This window comes from Ranitomeya imitator, chromosome 6 (assembly GCF_032444005.1).
Source record: "Ranitomeya imitator isolate aRanImi1 chromosome 6, aRanImi1.pri, whole genome shotgun sequence".
Classification (NCBI taxonomy): Eukaryota; Metazoa; Chordata; class Amphibia; order Anura; family Dendrobatidae; genus Ranitomeya; species Ranitomeya imitator.
Window position 1 is genome coordinate 300,388,736 of NC_091287.1, and position 22,316 is coordinate 300,411,051.

At 40.8% G+C, this 22,316-nt stretch overlaps 1 protein-coding gene across 4 annotated transcripts in view; it reads right to left on the bottom strand.

The window, feature by feature from the left end:
• Positions 1–3,703: 3,703 nt before the first annotated feature.
• LOC138642496 (enoyl-CoA hydratase EchA19-like) overlaps positions 3,704–22,316 on the bottom strand; it is a 137,442-nt gene continuing 118,829 nt past the window's right edge. For 3 of the 4 annotated variants that reach the window (XM_069730685.1, XM_069730686.1, XM_069730687.1), the window contains 2 exons: positions 13,474–13,623; positions 3,704–4,554 (listed from right to left, as the gene is read on the bottom strand). In XM_069730685.1, the coding sequence (XP_069586786.1) occupies positions 4,334–4,554; positions 13,474–13,623 (371 nt within the window). In that variant the 3' untranslated portion in view covers positions 3,704–4,333. The remainder of the gene's footprint in view (positions 4,555–13,473; positions 13,624–22,316) is intronic. The other variant, XM_069730688.1, reaches the window with a different exon arrangement.

Genomic DNA, 22,316 nt, shown 5'->3' on the forward strand with positions numbered 1-22,316 from the left:
TATTTAGTAGGACTATCAGCTGTGTATCCACCAGACTTCTGCACAACACAACTGATGGTCCCAACCCCATTTATAAGGCAAGAAATACCACTTATTAAACTTGACAGGGCACACCGTGAATTGAAAACCATTCCCGGTGACTACCTCTTGAAGCTAATCAAGAGAATGCCAAGAGTGTGCAAAGCAGTCATCAAAGCAAAAGGTGGCTACTTTGAAGAACCTAGAATATAAGACATAATTTCAGTTGTTTCACACTTAATTTGTTAAGTATATAATTCCACATGTGTTAATTCATAGTTTTGATGCCTTCAGTGTGAATGTACAATTTTCATAGTTATGAAAATACAGAAAAATCTTTAAATGAGAAGGTATGTCCAAACTTTTGGTCTGTACTGTATATATATATTTTTTTTTTTTTACAAAAAGACAGACATGTTGATCTTATCAATAAAGCCCCATGTGCAACTTGTGCGTATTATCCATCTGGCTTCCCTATGTAAAAGTAGCTTTTTAAAATCGCCACAATGGTCTGGTTAAGACACCCTTTCTAATCCAGTAAAACGGAGTACCTTCGGGTCTGAATTATGTACATCGCGTATATGCTCAATTAGACGCATTGATCCTTTCCCTGTGGAGATTGATGACATCTTCTGCCCGTGCAACAGGTTCTATATAGGAAAAACTATTAGACCCCTTTTTGTAAGGTTTAGGGAACATTTTAAATCAAATGGGACCGCCTATCCACTTCCATCCATAACCGGACCCGTTGAAGCATCTGATCGACACTCTACGGCCGCCGTGTTCCGCTGCACCCTGCTCCCCTGTATCCATATACTACTTGTATTGAATAAACAAACAATTGTTTTACTGCATCACGGAGTGTCACCTATTTTTTCCTCTTTTGCCTGGACTAAGATGATAGAATATCGAAGGTTCAATAGACTAAATACATGATGTAATGGACTAGCTACCAACAATGTAATAATGATGATGATATAATAAAGACACAATTTTTCTATAAGCCTGCATGAATGGTGTCATAAGTAATTTCAAGCTCCTCTGGATCTTGAAAATTAGAGCAGATTAGCAAATGTAAGCATCATGTTAGTTTTCAGCACCACAAAATTAGTTATGTTCAACTATTTTAGTCTCTAAACCAAGTTGGTAGTAAAACAGTGTTAGGCTATGTGCACACGTTCAGGATTTATCGCTTTTTTTAGCGTTTTTTTAGGCCATTTTCCGCAGAAAAAAAAAACACTTAAAAAATGCATACATAAGCATCCCATCATTTTTAATGCATTCTGCAATTTTCCGCGAAAAAAAAAGGCATCGCGGTAAAAAACGCAGCATGTTCATTAATTTTGCGGATTTCTTGAGTTTTTGCCGCTATTTAATGCATTGGGAAGCTCCGGAAAATAACGCACAAAAAACAGCGCAAAAAACGAAAAAAAAAAAAACGAAAGCGGATTTCTGGCAGAAAATGTCCGGTTTTGTTCAGGAAATTTCTGCAAGAAATCCTGACGTGTGCACATAGCCTTAGAGTCAAAATAATCTGTTTATGTTTCTTCAATGTCCAAAAAATCACGGACGCCTTCAGTTTTTTTGTTTTTACGGACATGGCATAAAAGTGCCTGTCATGGAATTTCTGGCCATGTGGCAACCCTGCTTCCAAGAGCTAGAACTTTTTCTTTTTTTTGCAGCTGTATTAGGGCTTCTTTTATTGCAGTACAAGCTGTAGCTTCTTGATACCATACTGGTGTCCATATGATTTTTTTTAAAACTATTTAAATCAATTTTTGGGGGAAATGAAAGTGACCCAAAAGACAGCAATTCTGCTTTTTCATCATTACAGTGTTCACCGTATTGTATAAATATTATATTTTGTTCATTTGGACAGTTCCATCCATAGTGAAACCAAAGGTTTTATTTTTTTACATTTAATTAGATTATGTTTAAAAGGTGTGCTATGAACAATTATATTTTATTTTTTAAATATTCTTCATTTTTTTTTAATGGTTTCACTTTGGGAATTAAGCCTGCTATCACATGATTGCTTGTATGTATTGTAGAATTACCCATCAACTTTTAACAGTGTAAAAACATGGCAGACATGACCCCCCAGCTGCCTTATCAAAGTCATCAGCAAGCCACAGTTCTGTTGCGAGGCAGCCCATGACAGAAGGGACACCTTCCCCCACTTCCAATCTCTTAAAAGGAATTGATTACCAGAAGCAAAAAGTAGAGACAGAGACCCTGATTCCAGCAATGTGTCAATTACTGGGCTGCATGCTGTAGTTTTAATAAAATCACAGTTTTATTAGCAGAAGTTTATTACTAGCAGACTAGTAAACCTGCTGCACTGCAGCACTCCATATTCATGAGCGCAGTATGACCACGTCCCCGCCACTGATTGGCAACTTTCTGCCTATGCACAGTGAACAGAGAAAGCTGCCGATCAGTGGTGTGTGCTGGGTTATACAGAGCTCAGCATTCAGAGAACTTACTCCATTTGTCAGTTCCTAAAAGGGAACAGATAAACTGAATTTCCAAATGGACATCTCGACAGAAGCCCTAAGTGAGTTAGGGCTTATACCCATATTAAAGCCATATTCTCTCAGTATGTCACTACTAGTGATGAGCGAATATACTCGTTACTCGAGATTTCTCGAGCACGCTCGGGGGTCCTCCGAGTATTTTTTAGTGCTCGGAGATTTAGTTTTCTTCGCCGCAGCTGAATGATTTACATCTGATAGCTAGCTTGATTACATGTGGGGATTCCCCAGCAACCAGGCAACCCCCACATGTACTTATGCTGGCTAACAGATGTAAATCATTCAGCTGCGGTGAGGAAAATTAAATCTCTGAGCACTAAAAAATACTCGGAGGACACCCGAGCGTGCTCGAAAAATCTCGAGTAACGAGTATATTCGCTCATCACTAGTCACTACATTAGGTAGGTATTTCACCCACTGGCTATTGATTCTTCAACCTCTGTTATACAGCATCAGAATGAACAAGACATTATATATTCTCCATCAGATTTCATATGACTGCTTTATAAGTCTCTTTTTGAAATACGGGGCATGTGGCGGTATGGTATGCCATTATGAATTTTAATTATGCTTAATTATGTGCCATGCTTTATCGTTACAACTGTCTATATACATATTTATTTATTTGTGGGAATGCTACTCACTTGGGTGCGTGGTGACGTAACAAAGGAACAGTTTCCATTTAAATGTCCAGGCTGGTTTATTGGTGCTGCATAAACCAGGTCACAAGCACAGGAAAATAAACTGCCTTTCAGTGCAGGTAAAACAAAGTAAACAGCTCCAACAAAGTCACTTTAGAGAGAGTCCAGGACATACAGGCTGGATAGCAAAGAGTATACCGGCTTAGTCCAGATATTTCACACAGGAGGTCTTCTTGCCTCCACACACAGACCTTGTGAAAAACAGGCAGGCTTCATTTTACCCTGTGAACCACAACCAGGCGGGGGGTATGTGGGCAGCCAGAACCGTCCATCTGTCAGGCTGCCCATCAACCAGACCCAGATGCACAGAACAAGCCTCTTTGTACTATGTGCACTAGAGAATTACTTCAGGATCACATCACAGAGGACAACCACCTCTGTGATACATACCTTCATCAACTATGTGTCTGTAGCCACCTTACAATATTTATGAAAACGCCACAAGTAATGTATAGAAGATGTAATATGAATTACCATTTATTTTTTCACTTATAGACAACATCACATCAGTTCTATGTTAACAGATTAGACAGACATTTTAAAATCCATCACCAAGTTTTTGCCACCTAATCTGACAGCAGCATAATGTGGGGGCAGAAACCCTGATCCCAGTGATGTATCACTTACTGGGCTGCTTGCTGTATTCATGAGCTTTGTATAACCCCGCCCCCTACCACTGATTGGCAGCTTTCTGCCTATGTACAGTGTACACAGAAAACTGTCAATTTGTGATTTGGGCAGGGTTATACAGAACTCAGCATTCAGAGAGCTGGCACAACTGCAGCAGCTAAAACAGTAATTTTATTAAAACTGCAGTAAGCAGCCCATCACTAGAATCAGGGTCCCTACATCATGCTGCTCTCAGATGGGGTAGCACAAACCTGGTTACAGATTCCCTTTAATTATACCTCTGTGTGACTCCATACAACATAATCGATTCTACAGTATACAGTTAATGGTCAAAGTGTCAATTTGTTTTAGAACATTGATAGCAACATATTCACATCTTTGGACCAATGTTAGACATCGATATATTACGTAAATGGCTAATGCCTTATCCAGCGTCTGAATAGAGAGGATCTATAACTTTCCTTGTCTCCCTTCCCCGGCAGCAAATCTGCTTGCACCAGCAACTGACTCCTCCGCTACAACTTCTGTCCCGTGGGTAAATTCAAACTGCATTGCATCCATGAAGCTTGTGGCATCAAACGTGCTGTAATAGGCAGACGCTCTGTCACGTCGCATGCATTGCTGAGGGAATGCAGAGATCAGTTCTGCCAACTCAATAGCACTGTGGAGGCCTAAATGTAGTGGAAAATGGGATATTAGTTGCAATAATAAAGCGATATAACAAAGTAAGTCAATAAAACAATACGTAATTAGAAAAAGAAAAGGCACAAAACTGTTGTTATGTAAAAAAACAGCTGTTTATGAATTGTTTAAGCCATGAGATGGTATTACTGACATGATAAATGGTGTATGAACAATATGTCATCCATCAGAGCCTTACACCAGGTTTTTTCCATGTGCACACCCAACCCATTTATCAAAAAGACTTGTCAACATCAAGGAATACGTAGTGTAAGGAACAGGTAATCATGCAAAATGTTTAAGGTCGCCATACATATTAGACTAATGTTTGCCAAACTCACCAATATAGGCAGGATAGGGGAACAATACAATGTGTATGGGGGTCTCCCGACTCGGATCGGCCAATGAACTTCTACAGGCTGGATCCTTTTCTCCCAAGGGAGTTAAGGATCCAGCCTGCAGAATTTCCACAGCCGATTCTTTTTGATTAGGGAAGAGATAAGCCACTGCCAGAAGACTTTGGCAGCGGCTCTTTCATAGAGTACATAGGAGTTCTTTGTAGCGCCAAGCAATCCTGTGTATGAAGGAGTCAGGATAGACAGCTGCGTGATCTTTTGACAGACAACTATTTAATATGTACGGCGGTGTTTAGTGTTTGGTCTGGGAGCAAGTGGGAGATATTACAAATTTCTACATGCAGGTGCTTTCTGACTGTAAATTCTAATGACGTTTGAGACCAAGACAAACTCTAAAAACAAAAACTTCTAGATGACCTAAATCAATTTTCCCCGATAAAAATCATGTTATTTTGCTCCTAAAGCTTATGTCTCCATTTTACTCTTCTTAATGTCAGTCTCCACCCGAACATCCTTTAGTTAGCATGACCTGCCAGGAAAAACATGCCAAATGTCATTCTACTTTGCTTACAGTATATTCGGCAAACGGCACTTGATTTTATTAGCATTAGTTTTAAAAAGATAGCCCATTACCTGCCAAGCAAAACAGTCATATTTTAATTTGAATCAGGGCAACAACATGCCCAGGGTGCAAGGCAGCTGCGCGGAGTCTGTAGAGACATTAGTCACCTCTTGGATGAGATGATGGTAGTTTCGGGAGGTCTGAATAATATTCTGTGCTGTAATATTGTACACTTCATACGTGATCACCTCCCTTGGTTCTCCTTGTATACAAGCTGCGTCGTACACATACAAACACAGACATCATGCAGAAAATGTCTTGGCCTCGAGTTCTGAAATACAGCTCAACTCTACTGTGTAGTGCAAATCATAACAGATTAGCCGCATAGATCCAAATAAGATAAAAAATGGACATTTTCCAGGTTAAAAAGACTAATGCTGCAAATGGTGGAACATCTGGCCGAGCCAAACATATTACAAAACACTGTACATCATATGGAGCCTGTTACCTCCCAAACAATGTAGACTCCCCTAGTATGTAATCATATATCAATTACCATCCTTTGTATCTCCTTTGGTTGAAAAATCGTTCGCTCAGTGATAGGCTCCTGCTATGTAGCACTCAATAGTCATGAGCCACCCCATCATTTTATAGGCAGCTTTCTGCATGTGCACAGTATAGTCAGAAAGCGATCAGCGGTGCAGGCACGGTAGAACTCATCATTGAGAACTAGCAGAGCTGACTTTATGAAAATGACAGCAAGAAGCCCAGAACGACCAGCTTCACAGCACGCTTCTTCAACACTTTTATGGCTCTGTTGTGCCTCTACCTGAAGCTCTGAAAAAATGACATTTGGACAAAACCCCTGATGAAGCCATTCACTTTAAAAAGAGAGAGGCAAAATCACTTCATACACTGTCTGGCCTCTGTTTCAGCTGTCCGTTTTTTTTTTAAGTGGCAGAAAAGCACGGTCTACCATTCCGGTTGTGCCCACCTAAAAAACAGACACTACCAAAACAGAGATCAAGTGGCGAAACAAACGTGTGTCAGAAATGCAACGTCAACATAGACTAACTGAAACACAGCTGGAGTCTGGGTCTCTGATCCCGTTTTACACTGCCCTCTGAGTGGGAAGTATAAACCTGGTGACTCATTCCCTTTAAACCTTCAAAAGTATTATTGTGTTGGGATGAAGAATGGTTACTACAAAAAGTAGATACCCTGCGTATGATCCTCTAACATGAGTGCAAAGCTGCAAAGATTAGGATCACATGGAACAGTACACATTACTTAATTTATCTACATGCTGGCAGTTTCCGCAAATGATCCCATCTGTCTGGCAGCTGGAGAACCAGCAATCAGGGGACCATGCTGCAATATAGGTTTTATTTAAAAAATAAGTTTTAGTAAGAATAAAAAATCTTCGTGTTCAAACTTCTGGCTTTTTACATGCGCTTTTTGCTATTACAAATATTTGTATTTATGTCTTTCCGTCATAGTTACAGTTAAGCCCTCATAGTGAGTTACTGTAGGATTAACAGTACCGTTAACCTTTATAATCATACAAATATCAGATTGATATCCAGAAAAACAGCACAGCATTCTTGTATATCACACACTGCTCATTTGTTTACCTTTCAGAAGGGTGATCCATCCTCGGACTGTATCAGACCAAATTCTGGAACATTTACCTTCTACAGAGTTACACCCTTGTTATTCTAACAGAGATGATTTACTCTGACAATTTATCCAACAGACTAAGAACTAACGTAACTCAGCGGAGAATACGCTTAAAAAGAGAAACAACTGAGCAATATGGTTATTGAAAACCATCCCATACTATTCAAAGGTTTTGGGCCATCATAGTTTTAATCACCGGACACAGATCAAAGAAAAGTGTAACAATTGTGTATCGAAATTTAAGATTAGGCTATCTACATCAGAAAATGTTTGTGAATCATTTAAAATCATGTGGACTTCTGTATGAATGCCTCGTAATACATGATCTACTTATCCTAAGGCCAGGATCACACACAGCGAGATACGGCTGAGTCTCACAGGTGAAATCCCTCCTCTGGCGCTGGCACTTGGGAGCAGAGCGTGCAGCTCCATGTATTGCTGTGCGGCTGCACGCTCCGCTCCGGAGTGCCGGCGCCAGAGGAGGGATTATTATGTGTTATTATAGGTCATCAGAAAAATGATTCATTCTCTAGTTATGAGCCTCTTCTTCCTCTCCTCCTAGATTACATCTAAGGGGAGGAGCAGAGAGATAAACGATTTTGTCACTGCTTAGTGCTTTACCTTACCCTAGAGCCTTATTTCACAGCTACACTGCTCAGTACTGCTGTAAAATACACTCCACGCAGCTATTGCTTCTTAACTTGTGTTGTATAGAGACATGAGAGCAGGAATCCCTCATGTTCCTATGTACCGAGTTTGAGAGATATCTTAAAAAGCTAGTCTCTACCCACTAGCAGAGAGACAACAAATAATGAAAGGGCATGTAGAGGGAATAACTGCAGGATAGAAATCACATAATAGCCAGAAATTATCAGGGTGTATAACAGTATCACCATAAATGACAGGTAGGCTACTTTCACACTAGCGTCGTGCACTGCACGTCGCAATGCGTCGTTTAGGAGAAAAAAACGCATCCTGCAAAATTGCTTGCAGGATGAGTTTTTTCTCCATTGACATTAGCGACGCATTGCGACGATTTGCCACACGTCGCAACCGTCGTGCGACGGTTGCGTCGTGTTGTGGCGGACTGTCAGCAGCAAAAAACGTTACATGTAACGTTTTTTGCTGCGTTGTGTCCGCCATTTCTGACCGCGCATGCGCGGCCAGAACTCCGCCCCCACCTCCCCGCAACTCACAATGGGGCAGCGGATGCACTGGAAAAATGCATCCGCTGCCCCGTTGTGCGGCGCTTGCACAGTATGCGTCGGTCCGACGCAGCGTGACGGCCCCGTACCGACGCTAATGTGTAAGTAGCCTAAGCTTCACAACCACCATTGGACTTGTCCAGGAAGATAAAAAAGAAAGATAATAAAAACAACTGTTTACTTTTTTGTTTCTTTGTAGAATATTTGGGTACTAGACAAGTTGATCCTCCCGTAGGATGACAATAGCCGCCTTTCGTTGATGCTTCTTACATAGCATAATGTAAAATGATCACATAACGACTTCTGATGGTGTACAAGTACAGCACCAGATCTATAGCCCAGTTGTGATGTGGCAAGACACAACATACATGTAGATTATATACAGGATGACCATTGGCAGGAGCAATGACAGGAACAAAAGCCCATATGTAATACCATTACATTAGTAAGATGTTCAATTTTCAGACATTTTTGTTTATATGTAAAAATCTTGTAATAATAGATAATCCCTTTAATGCGAACCTGTCACCAGGTTTGGCTGATATGAGGTAAGGCCACCACCTTTCAGGCCTGAAATACAGTTATAATGATGTATATCAGCCCCCAACCCAACCTGAAAGAGAAGAAAAAGAGCTTTAATTATACTCTCCTGCGGGGCAGTCCAGTCTGATGGGCGTCGCTGGTCCTGGTCTGGCACCTCCCATCTTCTTGCGATGCTGTCCTTCTTGCTTCATGTGGATGACGCATCCCTACAACATCCGCAGTCTCCCCAGCTACGCGCTCCTGTGCAGGCATACTTCTCCGCCCTGTTGAGGGCAGAGTAAAGTACTGCAGTGCGCAGGTGTCGGGAAAGGTCAAAGTGCCCTGGTGCATGCGCACTGCAGTACTTTACTCTGCCCTAGTTAGGGGAGACTGTGTAGATGATGTAGGGACATGTCATCCACACGAAGCAAGAAGGAGGGCAGCGATCGCAAGAAGGTGGGAGGCACTGGACCAAAAACATTGACACCCCTTGGACCAGACCTTCCCGCAGGCGAGTATAACAAGAACTCTTTTTCGTCTCTTTCAGGTCAGATTGTGGAAGATATACAGCATTATAGAATATATATTGTGAGGGGGTGCCACTCTCGGTAGAAGCCTTCAGGTAGACTCAGGAGCACATGCACTTGAAAACACCAGTGGGTTTATTGTGTGCAGCATAAACCACGGTGCTTAAAAAAACAAAACACCGCACTCTTGGCACGATAGAAAACAAAACAAAATTATAACAAATTCAGTCCTCCTTGGTGTGGGGTCCTGCCGCACACTGTTAGGGAAAATCACTCCAAGTCCTCACTTCTGTGGGAAGGACAACTTCCCCCACAGCACCACACACCGACTGAACCACAGGCCCTGGTATATCATGTCATGTGCTGGTCACGCGATCATGACATCACTTCAGGTCCTCAAACACCTGCAGGGAAAAGGGGTACTGTGAGCACCCTCCCACCCGGGTGATTGCTGAGTGTTCACGTCCTCAAAGTGGTCGCTGTTGCGGCTGCTCCGACTGCAGAAGGTCATCTGGCAAGCGAGGGAAGCGCTGCGGTGGTCACTGACAAGGCGGTAAATCCGGGAGCTCCCGTATGAGACGTTAATGAAGGTAGAGGCGGAGCACGGCGCACAGAAGCCCTGAGTGATGGCTGGGAGGCGTTTCTGTCTGGGGAAAAGACATGCCCCCAGGTCTATTTCAAGGTATCAGGGGCAAATTATAAAAGTGATTATTTCAGCAGTGGCAGGGACCCGAACTAAAAGAGCCACCTTTACAGAATGCAGCATTAGTGCTGAACAAGGTGGCTCTTTTAGTTAAAAACGCCTGGGGGGGTGACAGGTTCCCTTTAAGGTTATAGGAGTCTAAAAGGCTTCAAGGGACTCTGTCACCTGAATTTGGCGGGACTGGTTTTGGGTCATATGGGTGGAGTTTTTGGGTGTTTGATTCACCCTTTCCTTACCCGCTGGCTGCATGCTGGCTGCAACATTGGATTGAAGTTCATTCTCTGACCTCCATAGTACACACCTGCGCAAAGCAATCTTGCCTTGTGCAGGCGTGTACTATGGAAGACAGAGAATGAACTTCAATCCAATATTGCAGCCAGCATGCAGCCAGCGGGTAAGGAAAGGGTGAATCAAACACCCAAAAACTCCACCCATATGACCCAAAACCAGTCCCGCCAAATTCAGGTGACAGGTTCCCTTTAAGTATCTGCCTACATGGCTGCACGGCTTTACTTAATGTTTAACCATTAGCAAATACTTATCAGACCATGTCTCTTCTTCCTTAGCTCTGAGGTAGGTGCCTTGGATAAATATGGCACCACAATAAAAATTTTGTCAAATGTTAACTTTATAAGTGCATAGAAGTAATGTTTGAAGACTGTGTTCTCTTTGTAAAACACAATGAATACAGTGAATTTGCTGCAAATTACAGATGGATTTACTAAAGTAGGAACTACGTAATCAAATCTACTCCATGGTATTCGACATAAGTAAAATAAAATATTTTACATTTCTAAAAATATATGAAAACTGGTTCCTTTTATAATTATTTTAGATATTTATATGATATGATGTCTGCAGCAGTCAAAGATTCCAGGGAAAAATATTATAATGCAGACTTATGAATAATTTTCAACAGTAAGTAAATGGTGTGATGCACTTTACAGAAATAACTCCTTCCTAGCACCGACAACTATGAGTAATACTTGTGTCTGGGCTCCCGAGCAAACACAACTACCATCCCATGGCATAGTGCCACTGCCGGTTCTGGGTCACATCCGATAATTCACCTTGTGACCGGAGGTTTGTACTCTTGTCAGGTGAAAGAATAATCATATTTTCATTAGAAACATGGCAACAATAATTGTGTGGATGTGAGTCAAATGATTTTTCACATAGCCCCATAGTTTATTAATAAATGTAACAATAGCTCCAATATGAGTTTTACTCCGAAAAAAAAAGGAATAATTTTGGAAAATATTACTGAAGTTTGCTCTGTACATGGGAAAAAAGAAATCTTCTTAATCGAGCACTAAAGTCTTTAAATTCTTTAGTGGCAGTGATGAGTCAGAGTATTGACCCGCTTTGGCATAGAACCCAAATGACAATTTTTTTATGTGAGGCTTAGCATGACTTAGGCCAGCTGTTTACAGAATAGCAGACTCTTACATGAGCTTAGAGAAAAGTATTTGGCCACTTAGAAAACCTGCTATGCCCACATTTTTATTATTGTGATCAAGCTACAACTTGAAATGTCCATATATTTCAGGTGTGGCATTTTCTAAGAATTTTTTGTCTTCCTGTTAAAGCTCTGTCACCGTTTTAAAACATCCTTTTTTTTTTACACTTAAAGGGAACCTGTCACCTGAATTTGGCGGGACTGGTTTTGGGTCATATGGGCGGAGTTTTCGGTTGTTTGATTCACCCTTTCCTTACCTGCTGGCTGCATGCTGGCCGCAATATTAGATTGAAGTTCATTCTCTGTCCTCCATAGTACACGCCTGCGCTGTGCAAGATTGCCTTGTGCAGGCGTGTACTACGGAGGACAGAGAATGAACTTCAATCCAATATTGCAGCCAGCATGCAGCCAGCGGGTAAGGAAAGGGTGAATCAAACAACCGAAAACTCCGCCCATATGACCCAAAACCAGTCCCACCAAATTCAGGTGACAGGTTCCCTTTAAGCAACAAATAAAGTGCTAGTGTTTTATGAAGTAAAACAACCTAAAGGTACCGTCACACTCAGCGACGCTGCAGCGATATAGACAACGAGCCGACCTAAACTAGATCGCTGGAGCGTCGCTGTTTAGGTCGCTGTAGAGACGTCAAACACAGCAACTCCAGAACGATGCAGGAGCGATCCAGTGACGTAACGGCGACTCACTTATCGTTCTCGCTGGTTGTTAGCTCCATGTCAAACAGCCGGAGTGTACCGATCCGACACACATCTAGGGGCCCGATGCTCGTTGCTGGCGTCGCTGCTTTTGATGTCAAACATGACGATACACGCCGACCTGGCGACGAAATAAAGTTCTGGACTTCTAGCTACGACCAGCGATGGCACAGCGGGATCCAGATCGCTGTGAAGCTGCAACGTCACGGATTGTTGTCGTTCTCTTTGCAAAGTTGCTGAGTGTGCCGGTACCTTAACAAATGCTTACAAAATGCTGAAAAAAAAAATGACGAGACATCTCTATGGCATTTTTTGTAGCTTTGATATTGAGTTCAATTGTAAACTATGGAGCAGCTTCATAGTGGAAAACACATGAAGAATGATCTGGTCACTTCTTTTAAACATTTGGGGATTTTGAAAAACCTGAAACTAAAAACGATCAAAAGACTGAAAGTAATAACAGTGTCATTTTTCTATAGAAATAAATAGGAATAGACTTTTAATCATTAATTTCACTTTTTAGGTGTTTTTTGAAGTGGACACACTCAAACGCTCCTCAAAAAAACTCAATGGCCTTGATTCATCAAGATCGGCATTGTTCACACCAGTCTGGGTGAGAAGGCGTGATGGAGTCGGATACTTCGAATTCATTCAGAGGCTTATTAATCCAGTCTCGTCTAGTAAGATTTGTGGAGTAGAGAAGGCTGCCGCTTGTCACGAATGTGATGAGTAGGAGTCTCAGTGCTCGTCCCATCCAGCACACTTTGTTGGCGCTGGGCAAAAATGGCGTGCGAACGCTAAAATCACAACATTTTAGTGCAGCATCGATATGGGCCAAATTTAAAGACTTTTCAAGCCAGAATACTGGTGTAAAAGCTTTGATGAATCAGACCCTGTGCGCATGTACTTTTTCACTCCCTATGTTATATTTGTCTCTACTCTCTGAACTGCGTCCTTAATAAAAGATTGCGCAGTCACCCATTACTCACCCAGGTTTAAATTTAGCAAAATCACACATTTCCAAAGTAATGTTTGACTTTTCAACTCTCATGGTAAATTAATAATAAACATCCAGGTATTGTTTTATATCTGAGTCTTTTAAATCGCATGTGATGAAACACTATAGCTAGGCTTCATAGTAGACAATATATATATTTTTTTGCTTAGGACATCAACACTTACCTTGGCCATCAGGAACCACCCGATTAGCAAGTCCAAAAGCATATGCTTCTTGGGCATTTACTGGCCTCCCTGTAAGAATGAGATCCAAAGCTCTGGAAAGCCCAATTAACTGTGGCAGTCTTACTGTTCCGCCATCTAGTAGTGGGACACCTGCAGAAATACAACAGAATGTAGATTAACAGAGGAGTATAAGATTACAGAGGTATTCCTATATTCAAGATCCTATACCAATATGTGGTAGGTGTAATAACTAACAACTGGTGTCCAATGTGCTTAACCCCTTTCTGACATTAGACGTATTATCCCGTCGAGGTGGTATGGGCCCGTATGACCACCGACGGGACAGCACATCTAATGCGATCAGCCACGCTCATGGGGGGAGCACGGCCGGGTGTCAGCTATCACAGCTGACATCCGGCACTATGTGCCAGGAGCGGTCACGGACCTCTCCTGGCACATTAACCCCTGGAACACTGCGATCAAACATGATCCCAGCATTCCAGCAGCACAGGGAAGCAGCGTGCAGGGAGGGGGCTCCCTGCATGCTTTCCTGAGACCCTCGGAGCAATGCGAGGCCCGGGTCCAAAACGGCTGCAGGGCTCCTTCCAGGTCCTGCAGGGAGGTGGCTTGCAAGCGCCTGCTCGGAGCAGGTGCCGGCAAGCCTGCAGCACAGCCTGTCAGATCGCTGTTCTGCCACAGTACATTGCAAAGTGTCAGATCAGCGATCTGACACTATAACATGATGTCACACACTGGGACAAAGTAAAAAAAAAATATATTTACATGTGTAAAAAAAAAACCTAAATAAATAAAAAAATATATATTGTTCCAATAAATACATTTCTTTATGTAAATAAAAAAAACAATAAAAGTGCACATATTTAACATCGCCGAAACCGTAACAACCCGACCTATAAAACTGTCCCACTAGCTAACCCCTTCAGTGAACACCGTAAAAAAAAAAAACTAGGCAAAAAACAATACTTTATCATCATACCGCCGAACAAAAAGTGGAATAACATGCGATCAAATAGACAGAAATAAACATTGTACCGCTGAAAACATCATCTTGCCCCGCAAAAAACAAGTCGCCATACAGCGTCATCAGCGAAAAAATAAAAAAGTTATAGCCCTCAGAATAAAGAGATGCAAAAATAATTATTTTTTCTATAAAAGGTTTTTATTGTATAAAAGCGCCAAAACATTAAAAAAAAGATATAAATGAGGAATCGCTGTAATAGTACTGACCCGAAGAATAAAACTGCTTTATAAATTTTACCAAACGCGGAACAGTATAAACGCACCCCCAAAAGAAATTCATGAATTGCTGGTTTTTGTTCATTCTGCCTAACAAAAATAATAAAAAGCGATCAAAAAATGTTATGTGCCCGAAAATGATACCAATAAAAACGTCAACTCGGCCCGCAAAAAACAAGACCTCACATGACTCTGTGGGCCAAAATATGGAAAAATTATAGCTCTCAGAATGTGGTAACGCAAAAAATATTTTTAAAAAGCGTCTTTTAGTGTGTGACAGCTGCCAAACATAAAAAAACGCTATAAATAGTAAATCAAACCCCCCATTATCACCGCCATAGCTAGGGAAAAATGATAAAATAAAAAAATGTATTTATTTTTATCACCGCCATAGTTAGGGAAAAATGATAAAATAAAAAAATGTATTTATTTCCATTTTCCCGTTAGGGTTGGGGATAAAGTTAGGGTTGGGGATGGGGCTAAAGTTAGGGTTAGAGCTAAAGTTAGGGTTGGGGCTAGAGTTGGGGTTAGGATTAAGTTTACGGTTGGGTTAGGGGTGTGTTATGGTTAGGGGTATGGTTAGGGTTGGGATTAGGGGTGTGTTGGGGTTGGGATTAGAGTTAGGGGTGTGTTCGGGTTAGGGGTGTGGTTAGGGTTGGAATTAGGGGTGTGTTGGGGTTAGAGTTGGAGTTAGAATTGGGAGGTTTCCACTGTTTAGGCACACCAGTGGCTCTGCAAATGCAACATGACATCCGATCTCAACCCATACAATGCTCCTTCCCTTCCGAGCTCTGCCGTGCACCCAAACAGTGGTTTACCCCCACATATGGGGTATCAACGTAATAAGGACAAATTGGACAATAACTTTTGGGGTCCAATTTCTCCTGTTACCCATGGGAAAATACAAAACTGGGAGCTAAAAAAATAATTTTTGTGGAAAAAAAAGATTTTTTATTTTCACGGCTCTGCATTATAAACTTTAGTGAAACACTTGGAGGTTCAAAATGCTCACCACACATCTAGATAAGTTCCGTAGGGGGGTCTACTTTCCAAAATGGTGTCACTTGTGGGGGGGTTTCCACTGTTTAGGTACATCAGGGGCTCTGCAAATGCAACGTGACACCAGCAGATCATTCCATCAAAGTCTGCATTCCAAAACGCCACTTCTTCCCTTCCGAGCTCTGCCATGCTTCCAATCAGTAGTTTTCTCCCACATATGGGGTGTCACCGTACTCAGAACAAATTGGACAACTTTTGGGGTCCAATTTCTCATGTTACCCTTGGGAAAACACAAAACTGGGGCTAAAAAATCATTTTTGTGGAAAAAAAATATTTTTTATTTTCACGGCTCTACATCATAAACTTCTAAACACAGAGAGAAATGGAGTTCCATACACAGATATGATAAAAAGTAAACTTTATTGAAACAAATGAAAAACATACAACGATATAAATGAAGAAAGGACACAGAAACCTAGTCGGAGAACAAGTAAAACCTCGGCACAATAATAAATATGCATGTATATTCACACCCAGGTATAAAGTATATGCTACTCAGTGATCATCATATGGCACTCAGTAAATAAAACAGCGTATGTGTCAAAAAAATTACTGAATGTATGCATATAAACACACACCCAGTGAGTAAAAACAGTGCTTTGATAGAAAAACACTGAGTGCCTACATATAGACGTGTGCCCTAATGATTGTCATAGTGACCAGCACATAGAAAAACTGAGCAGTCAAACTTAATATAAAGAAGTGGAAAAACGTAAGGTGCCGAGGTACCGAGTCAACCCCCCTTAGGGGGTAGCATATACTTTATACCTGGGTGTGAATATACATGCATATTTATTATTGTGCCGAGGTTTTACTTGTTCTCCGACTAGGTTTCTGTGTCCTTTCTTCATTTATATCGTTGTATGTTTTTCATTGGTTCAATAAAGTTTACTTTTTATCATATCTGTGTATGGAACTCCATTTCTCTCTGTGTTTATATGTATTTTGGGAGTATACACCTACTAGTCCTTTTCAACATATGGGCATGTATATTTAGTCAGATCTGACCGTAATTAAGTATTATATGGGACCCATGTTTTTTTCTGTGAGTTTATATATATCATAAACTTCTGTGAAGCACTGGGGGTTCAAAGTGCTCACCACACATCTAGATAAGTTCCTTAGGGAGCCTACTTTCTAGAATGGTGTCACTTTTGGGGGGTTTCCACTGTTTAGGCACATCAGGGGCTCTCCAAGCGCGACATGGCGTCCTATCTCAATTTCAGCTAATTTTGCATTGAAAAGTCAAACGGCGCTCCTTCCCTTCCGAGCTCTGCCATGCGCCCAAACAGTGGTTTACCCCCACATATGGTGTATCAGCGTACTCAGGACAAATTGCACAACAACTTTTGGGGTCCAATTTCTCTTGTTACCCTTGGTAAAATAAAACAAATTGGATCAGAATAAATTTTTTGTGAAAAGAAGTTAAATGTTCATTTTTTTTAAAACATTCCAAAAATTCCTGTGAAACACCTGAAGGGTTAATAAACTTCTTGAATGTGGTTTTGAGCACCGTGAGGGGTGCGTTTTTTAGAATGGTGTCACACTTGGGTATTTTCTATCATATAGACCCCTCAAAGTGCCTTCAAATGTGATGTGGTCCCTAAAAAAAAAAATATAAAAATGAGAAATTGCTGGTCAACTTTTAACCCTTATAACTCCCTAACAAAAAAAAAATTTGGTTCCAAAATTGTGCTGATGTAAAGTAGACATGTGGAAAATGTTACTTATTAAGTATTTTGTGTGACATACAGTACAGACCAAAAGTTTGGACACACCTCATTTAAAGATTTTTCCGTATTTTCATGACTATGAAAATTGTACATTCACACTGAAGGCATCAAAACTATGAATTAACACATGTGGAATTATATACTTAAAAAATAGTGTGAAACAACTGAAATTATGTCTTATATTCTAGGCTCTTCAAAGTAGCCACCTTTTGCTTTGATGACTGCTTTGCACACTCTTGGCATTCTCTTCATGAGCTTCAAGAGGTAGTCATCGGGAATGGTCTTCCAACAATCTTGAAGGAGTTCCCAGAGATGCTTAGCACTTGTTGGCCCTTTTGCCTTCACTCTGAGGATGAGTTAAAACATGACTCGTCCTCTGTGTCTACCCACCGCCCCATATCACTTCTCCTCTATGCCTCAAAACTACTGTAACAAAACATCCATCTTGAACTATCCTCCCACATCTCCTCCTGCTCCATCTTTGATCACGTACAATCTGGCTTCTGACTGCATCACTCCACTGAAACTGCACTGACTGAAGTCACCAACTCCCTACTAACTGCCAAATCCAAGCGACACTAGTCTGTTCCCCTCCTCCTGGACGTGTCTCCTACCTTCAACACAGTGGACCATTCCCTTTTACTACAGATTCGCTCATCTCTTGGAATCCCAGTCTTGAACCCAGTGACTCAAGCGATGGTTGGGCTCCTGCCTCACGTGTCACATCACCGCAAGAGAGGTCCAGGAAGAGCGAATTCCGATACCGTGGGAACAGCGTTGGTACGCGAGGTGAATATAGGCTTTATTATTTTATTGGGCCCAAACATCTTGAAAAATGAGGGGTTGACCTAGTATAATACTTATTGTGGGAACATAACCTAAGCCTGGAAAAAAACGTAACGAATGGAGCACGGTAGGTTAATGTTTATAAAATGTCATATTGCTATATTTCAACTTATGATATTGTATGGACCAAGACCAGAGGTAGCTTCAGACAAAGTGGGGCCCCAAATGCTCACATATAGCACCATCAAACACATTTACATTGCATTTACATGAGTTGAGTTCAGGCTGTTAAATGAGCGTGATTGACAATATTGTTTGTTTGGTGCCTCTTTACACCGGCTGACGAAGAATGATGAGCACAGAATGATCACAAGTAGATTAATCTGTCCCCATACATATTATGTTATCAGCAGCATATCTTCAGTTTACATCAGCGATGTGCTGCTGAGAACAAGGATTTTTATTCCAGCATAAACAATCCAATCACCTGATGAAAAAGCAGCATTTTGATAATTCATTGGGCGATTGCCGACATGTTAACACTTATCAATATTTGTCCTTACTTCATAATGTAATTTCCCTTTGAGAGACTGTTTAAATAATTAAAATATTTGTCCAATTTAAAAGAAGAGAGGAAACTATAATTAACCGCACATTTATATGTGTATGATGCATGCAGCAGCAGAGCTATAGGAAATACTAAGAATTTATACTTTAGTGCCTAAAGGAAACAGTAGTGCTACAAAAATATACAGTGACATTTACTTCTTCAGTCTAGAAAGTCTGATAACTCAGTACTTTTATACAGCCCAGAAATATGATATGAATAAAATATTTAATAGATGTTTTTCCACCCATACAAGTAAAAAGTTATGAATTTTCAAATATGTGATTAGCCAAATCCAGAACATTTAACAGGGTTTTCCTTTATCAAAAAATATGCACACTTACAATTCAACAAACACAGATAGTACTCACCCTCCCCAGGTCCAGCACTGCCTCATTACTGCTAATCAATTTTTATTGGTCCCAGTGATGAAATTACGACTATAGAGTACATAAACAATGCCACCAATCACTGAACTCAGAGACTCTGCATATGCAGAAGGCATCAATTGCACAGCTCAGGGATTGGATGACATCACTACAGTGCACATTCACCACTGCAGCCAATCACTGAGCTCAGCAACTCATGCTGTCTACATCAGTGTTGAACGGAGTGATTGGCTACAGTGGTGATGTGCATTATTGTTGTGCTTTCACTACTGTAGCCAGTACACAAGCTCCGATCGGCTGTGTAGAGGTAATACGGTCTGGGGAGGCTGAATACTATTTGTGTTTGTTGTTTTAAAGTCATTTGGGACATATTTTAAACAAGAAAATTCTGTAACTCCTTCCTAATGGGATGATTTTCTGCTTTACTTTTTTTCCCTGCTCTTCTCCCAAGAGCCATAACTTACCGTATATACTCGAGTATAAGCCGACCCGAGTATACGCCGACCCCCCTAATTTTGCCACAAAAAACTGGGAAAACTTAATGACTCGAGTATAAGCCTAGGGTGGGAGATGCAGCAGCTACCGGTAAATGTCAAAAGTAATAATAGATACCAATAAAAGTAAAATTAATTGAGACATCAGTAGGTTAAGTGATTTTGAATATCCATATTGAATCAGGAGCCCCATATAATGCTCCATACTGTTCATGATGGGCCCCATAAGATGCTCCATATTAAAATATGCCCCATATAATCCCGCATAAAGGTTAATAATGGCCCCATAAGATGCTCCATAGACACATCTGCCCAATATAATGCTGCACAAATGTTGATTATGGCCTCATAAGATGCTCCATAAAGATATTTGCCCCATATAGTGCTGCACAAACGTTATGGCCCCATATAGTGCAGCACAAACGTTATGGCCCCATAGAGACACTTGCCCCATATAGTGCTGCATAAACGTTATGGCCCCATAGAGACACTTGCCCCATACAGTGCTGCACAAACGTTATGGCCCCATACAGTGCTGCACAAACGTTATGGCCCCATACAATGCTGCACAAACGTTATGGCCCCATATAGTGCTGCACAAACATTATGGCCCCATATAGTGCTGCACAAACGTTATGGCCCCATATAATGCTGCACTAACGTTACGGCCCCATAGATGCTCCATACAGACACTTGCCCCATTTGCTGTTGCTGAGATAAAAAAAAAAAAATCACATACTCACCTCTCCGTCGCTCAGGCCCCCGACACTTTCAATATTCACCTGCTCCTCGTTCCGGAGCCGCTCCATCTTCAGCATCTCCTGCAGACGTTCAGGCAGTGGATGCGCACTAACCATGTCACCGCACCTTCTGACCTGAGCATCACTGCAGAAGACGCTGAAGAAGACAGAGCGGCGCCCAGAACGAGGAGCAGGTGAATATCGCGCAGCGCTCCCCGTTATACTCACCTGCTCCTGGCGTGGTCCGTGCACGTGTGTTCCCTGGCGCCGGCAGCTTCTTCCTGTACTGAGCGGTCACGGTTACCGCTCATTACAGTAATGAATATGCGGCTCCACCTCTATGGAGAAGAAATGAATGAAGGAGTGGGCCAAAATCGCCACTGCACTGTGTGCAAACTTGGTCAATAACTACACCAAACATCTGACCTCTGTAATTGCAAACAAAGGTTTCTGTACCAAATATTAAGTTCTCCTTTTCTATTGTATTAAATATCATCCAGATGGTCATTGGCAAACTTCAATGACTTTAATGAGTTCAGAGTAGGAGGGCTTCTTAAAGAAAAACTAACAGATCTGTGAAAGCCAGATTTCTTGCTGGTTGGTAGATGATCAAATACTTATTTCATGCAATAAAATGCAATTTAATTATATAAAAATCATACAATGTGATTTTTTTATTTTTTTTATTTTTAGAATCTGTCTCTCACAATTGAAGTGTACCTATGATAAAAATTACAGACCTCAATTCTTTGTAGGTGGAAAAACTTGCAAAATCGGTAGTGTATCAAATACTTATTTTCCCTACTGTATGTATGTGTGTATATATATTATATATACACATACATATATATAATGTCTGTAATGCGCTCTATATTCTGTATATACATATGCACAAACAGCTGATACTCTTTATGAGTATATTTTGTCAATTACGATATTGGATATATTCTCTATATTGCTCCAATACAATTTGAGCTGGAGTACTAATAAAGTAAACAGAAAGAATATATTTGAAAGAATTTCTTCATGGAAGCGAACATATTGTTTTCATTAATATTCTAGTTATATAATACAACCATTGCTGGGATTTGAAAAAGCAAAAGGAATATTTGGGTAATGCAAAGCAGTGCTGGTATATTAGAAAATGTTTGCTAAATGCATTTATTGGGTGTGTAAGGGTGTGTCAAAACTTGAATGCAGTTGTACTTTTAAGGAGATTCCATGACGTGCTAAGCGCTACGAATTTTGATCTGAACTACTTATACCAACCAACTGGAGAAAGGAAACTTTAAAAAGGATGAAGTCAATTGGTCAAAGATATCACAATCCTATCAAATCAAAATGAAAAAAAAAAAAAACACACACACAAAAAAAAAAAAATCACAAATACGAGAGATTACCATAATAAAAATACATTTCTAATTAACAATGAAAAAGACATCCAGCATGTTCATGCATAAGTAAGAAAAAGCCTATAAATCAGCATGAGCTGGGCAGAGTAAAGCCAGAGGTGGGGGTTTCTCCCCATACTTTGCACTATCCACTGAGCACTGGATACAAGCGCACAGAGCTTTAGGGAAAAAAAAAAAGGAAAAAGGGAATGTCAGTATCATGATGTACAGTCTTGCTCATCGCTATTGGCACCCATTAAGTTTTAGTATGTGGAATATCTCCTGGAAAAAATAAATCAACTTTTTTTTGTACAGAGCTCTCATGTTAAATACAAAAGAGCAAATGCTAAACAATAATTTAAAACAAAAAACAATGGGAATAAAAAT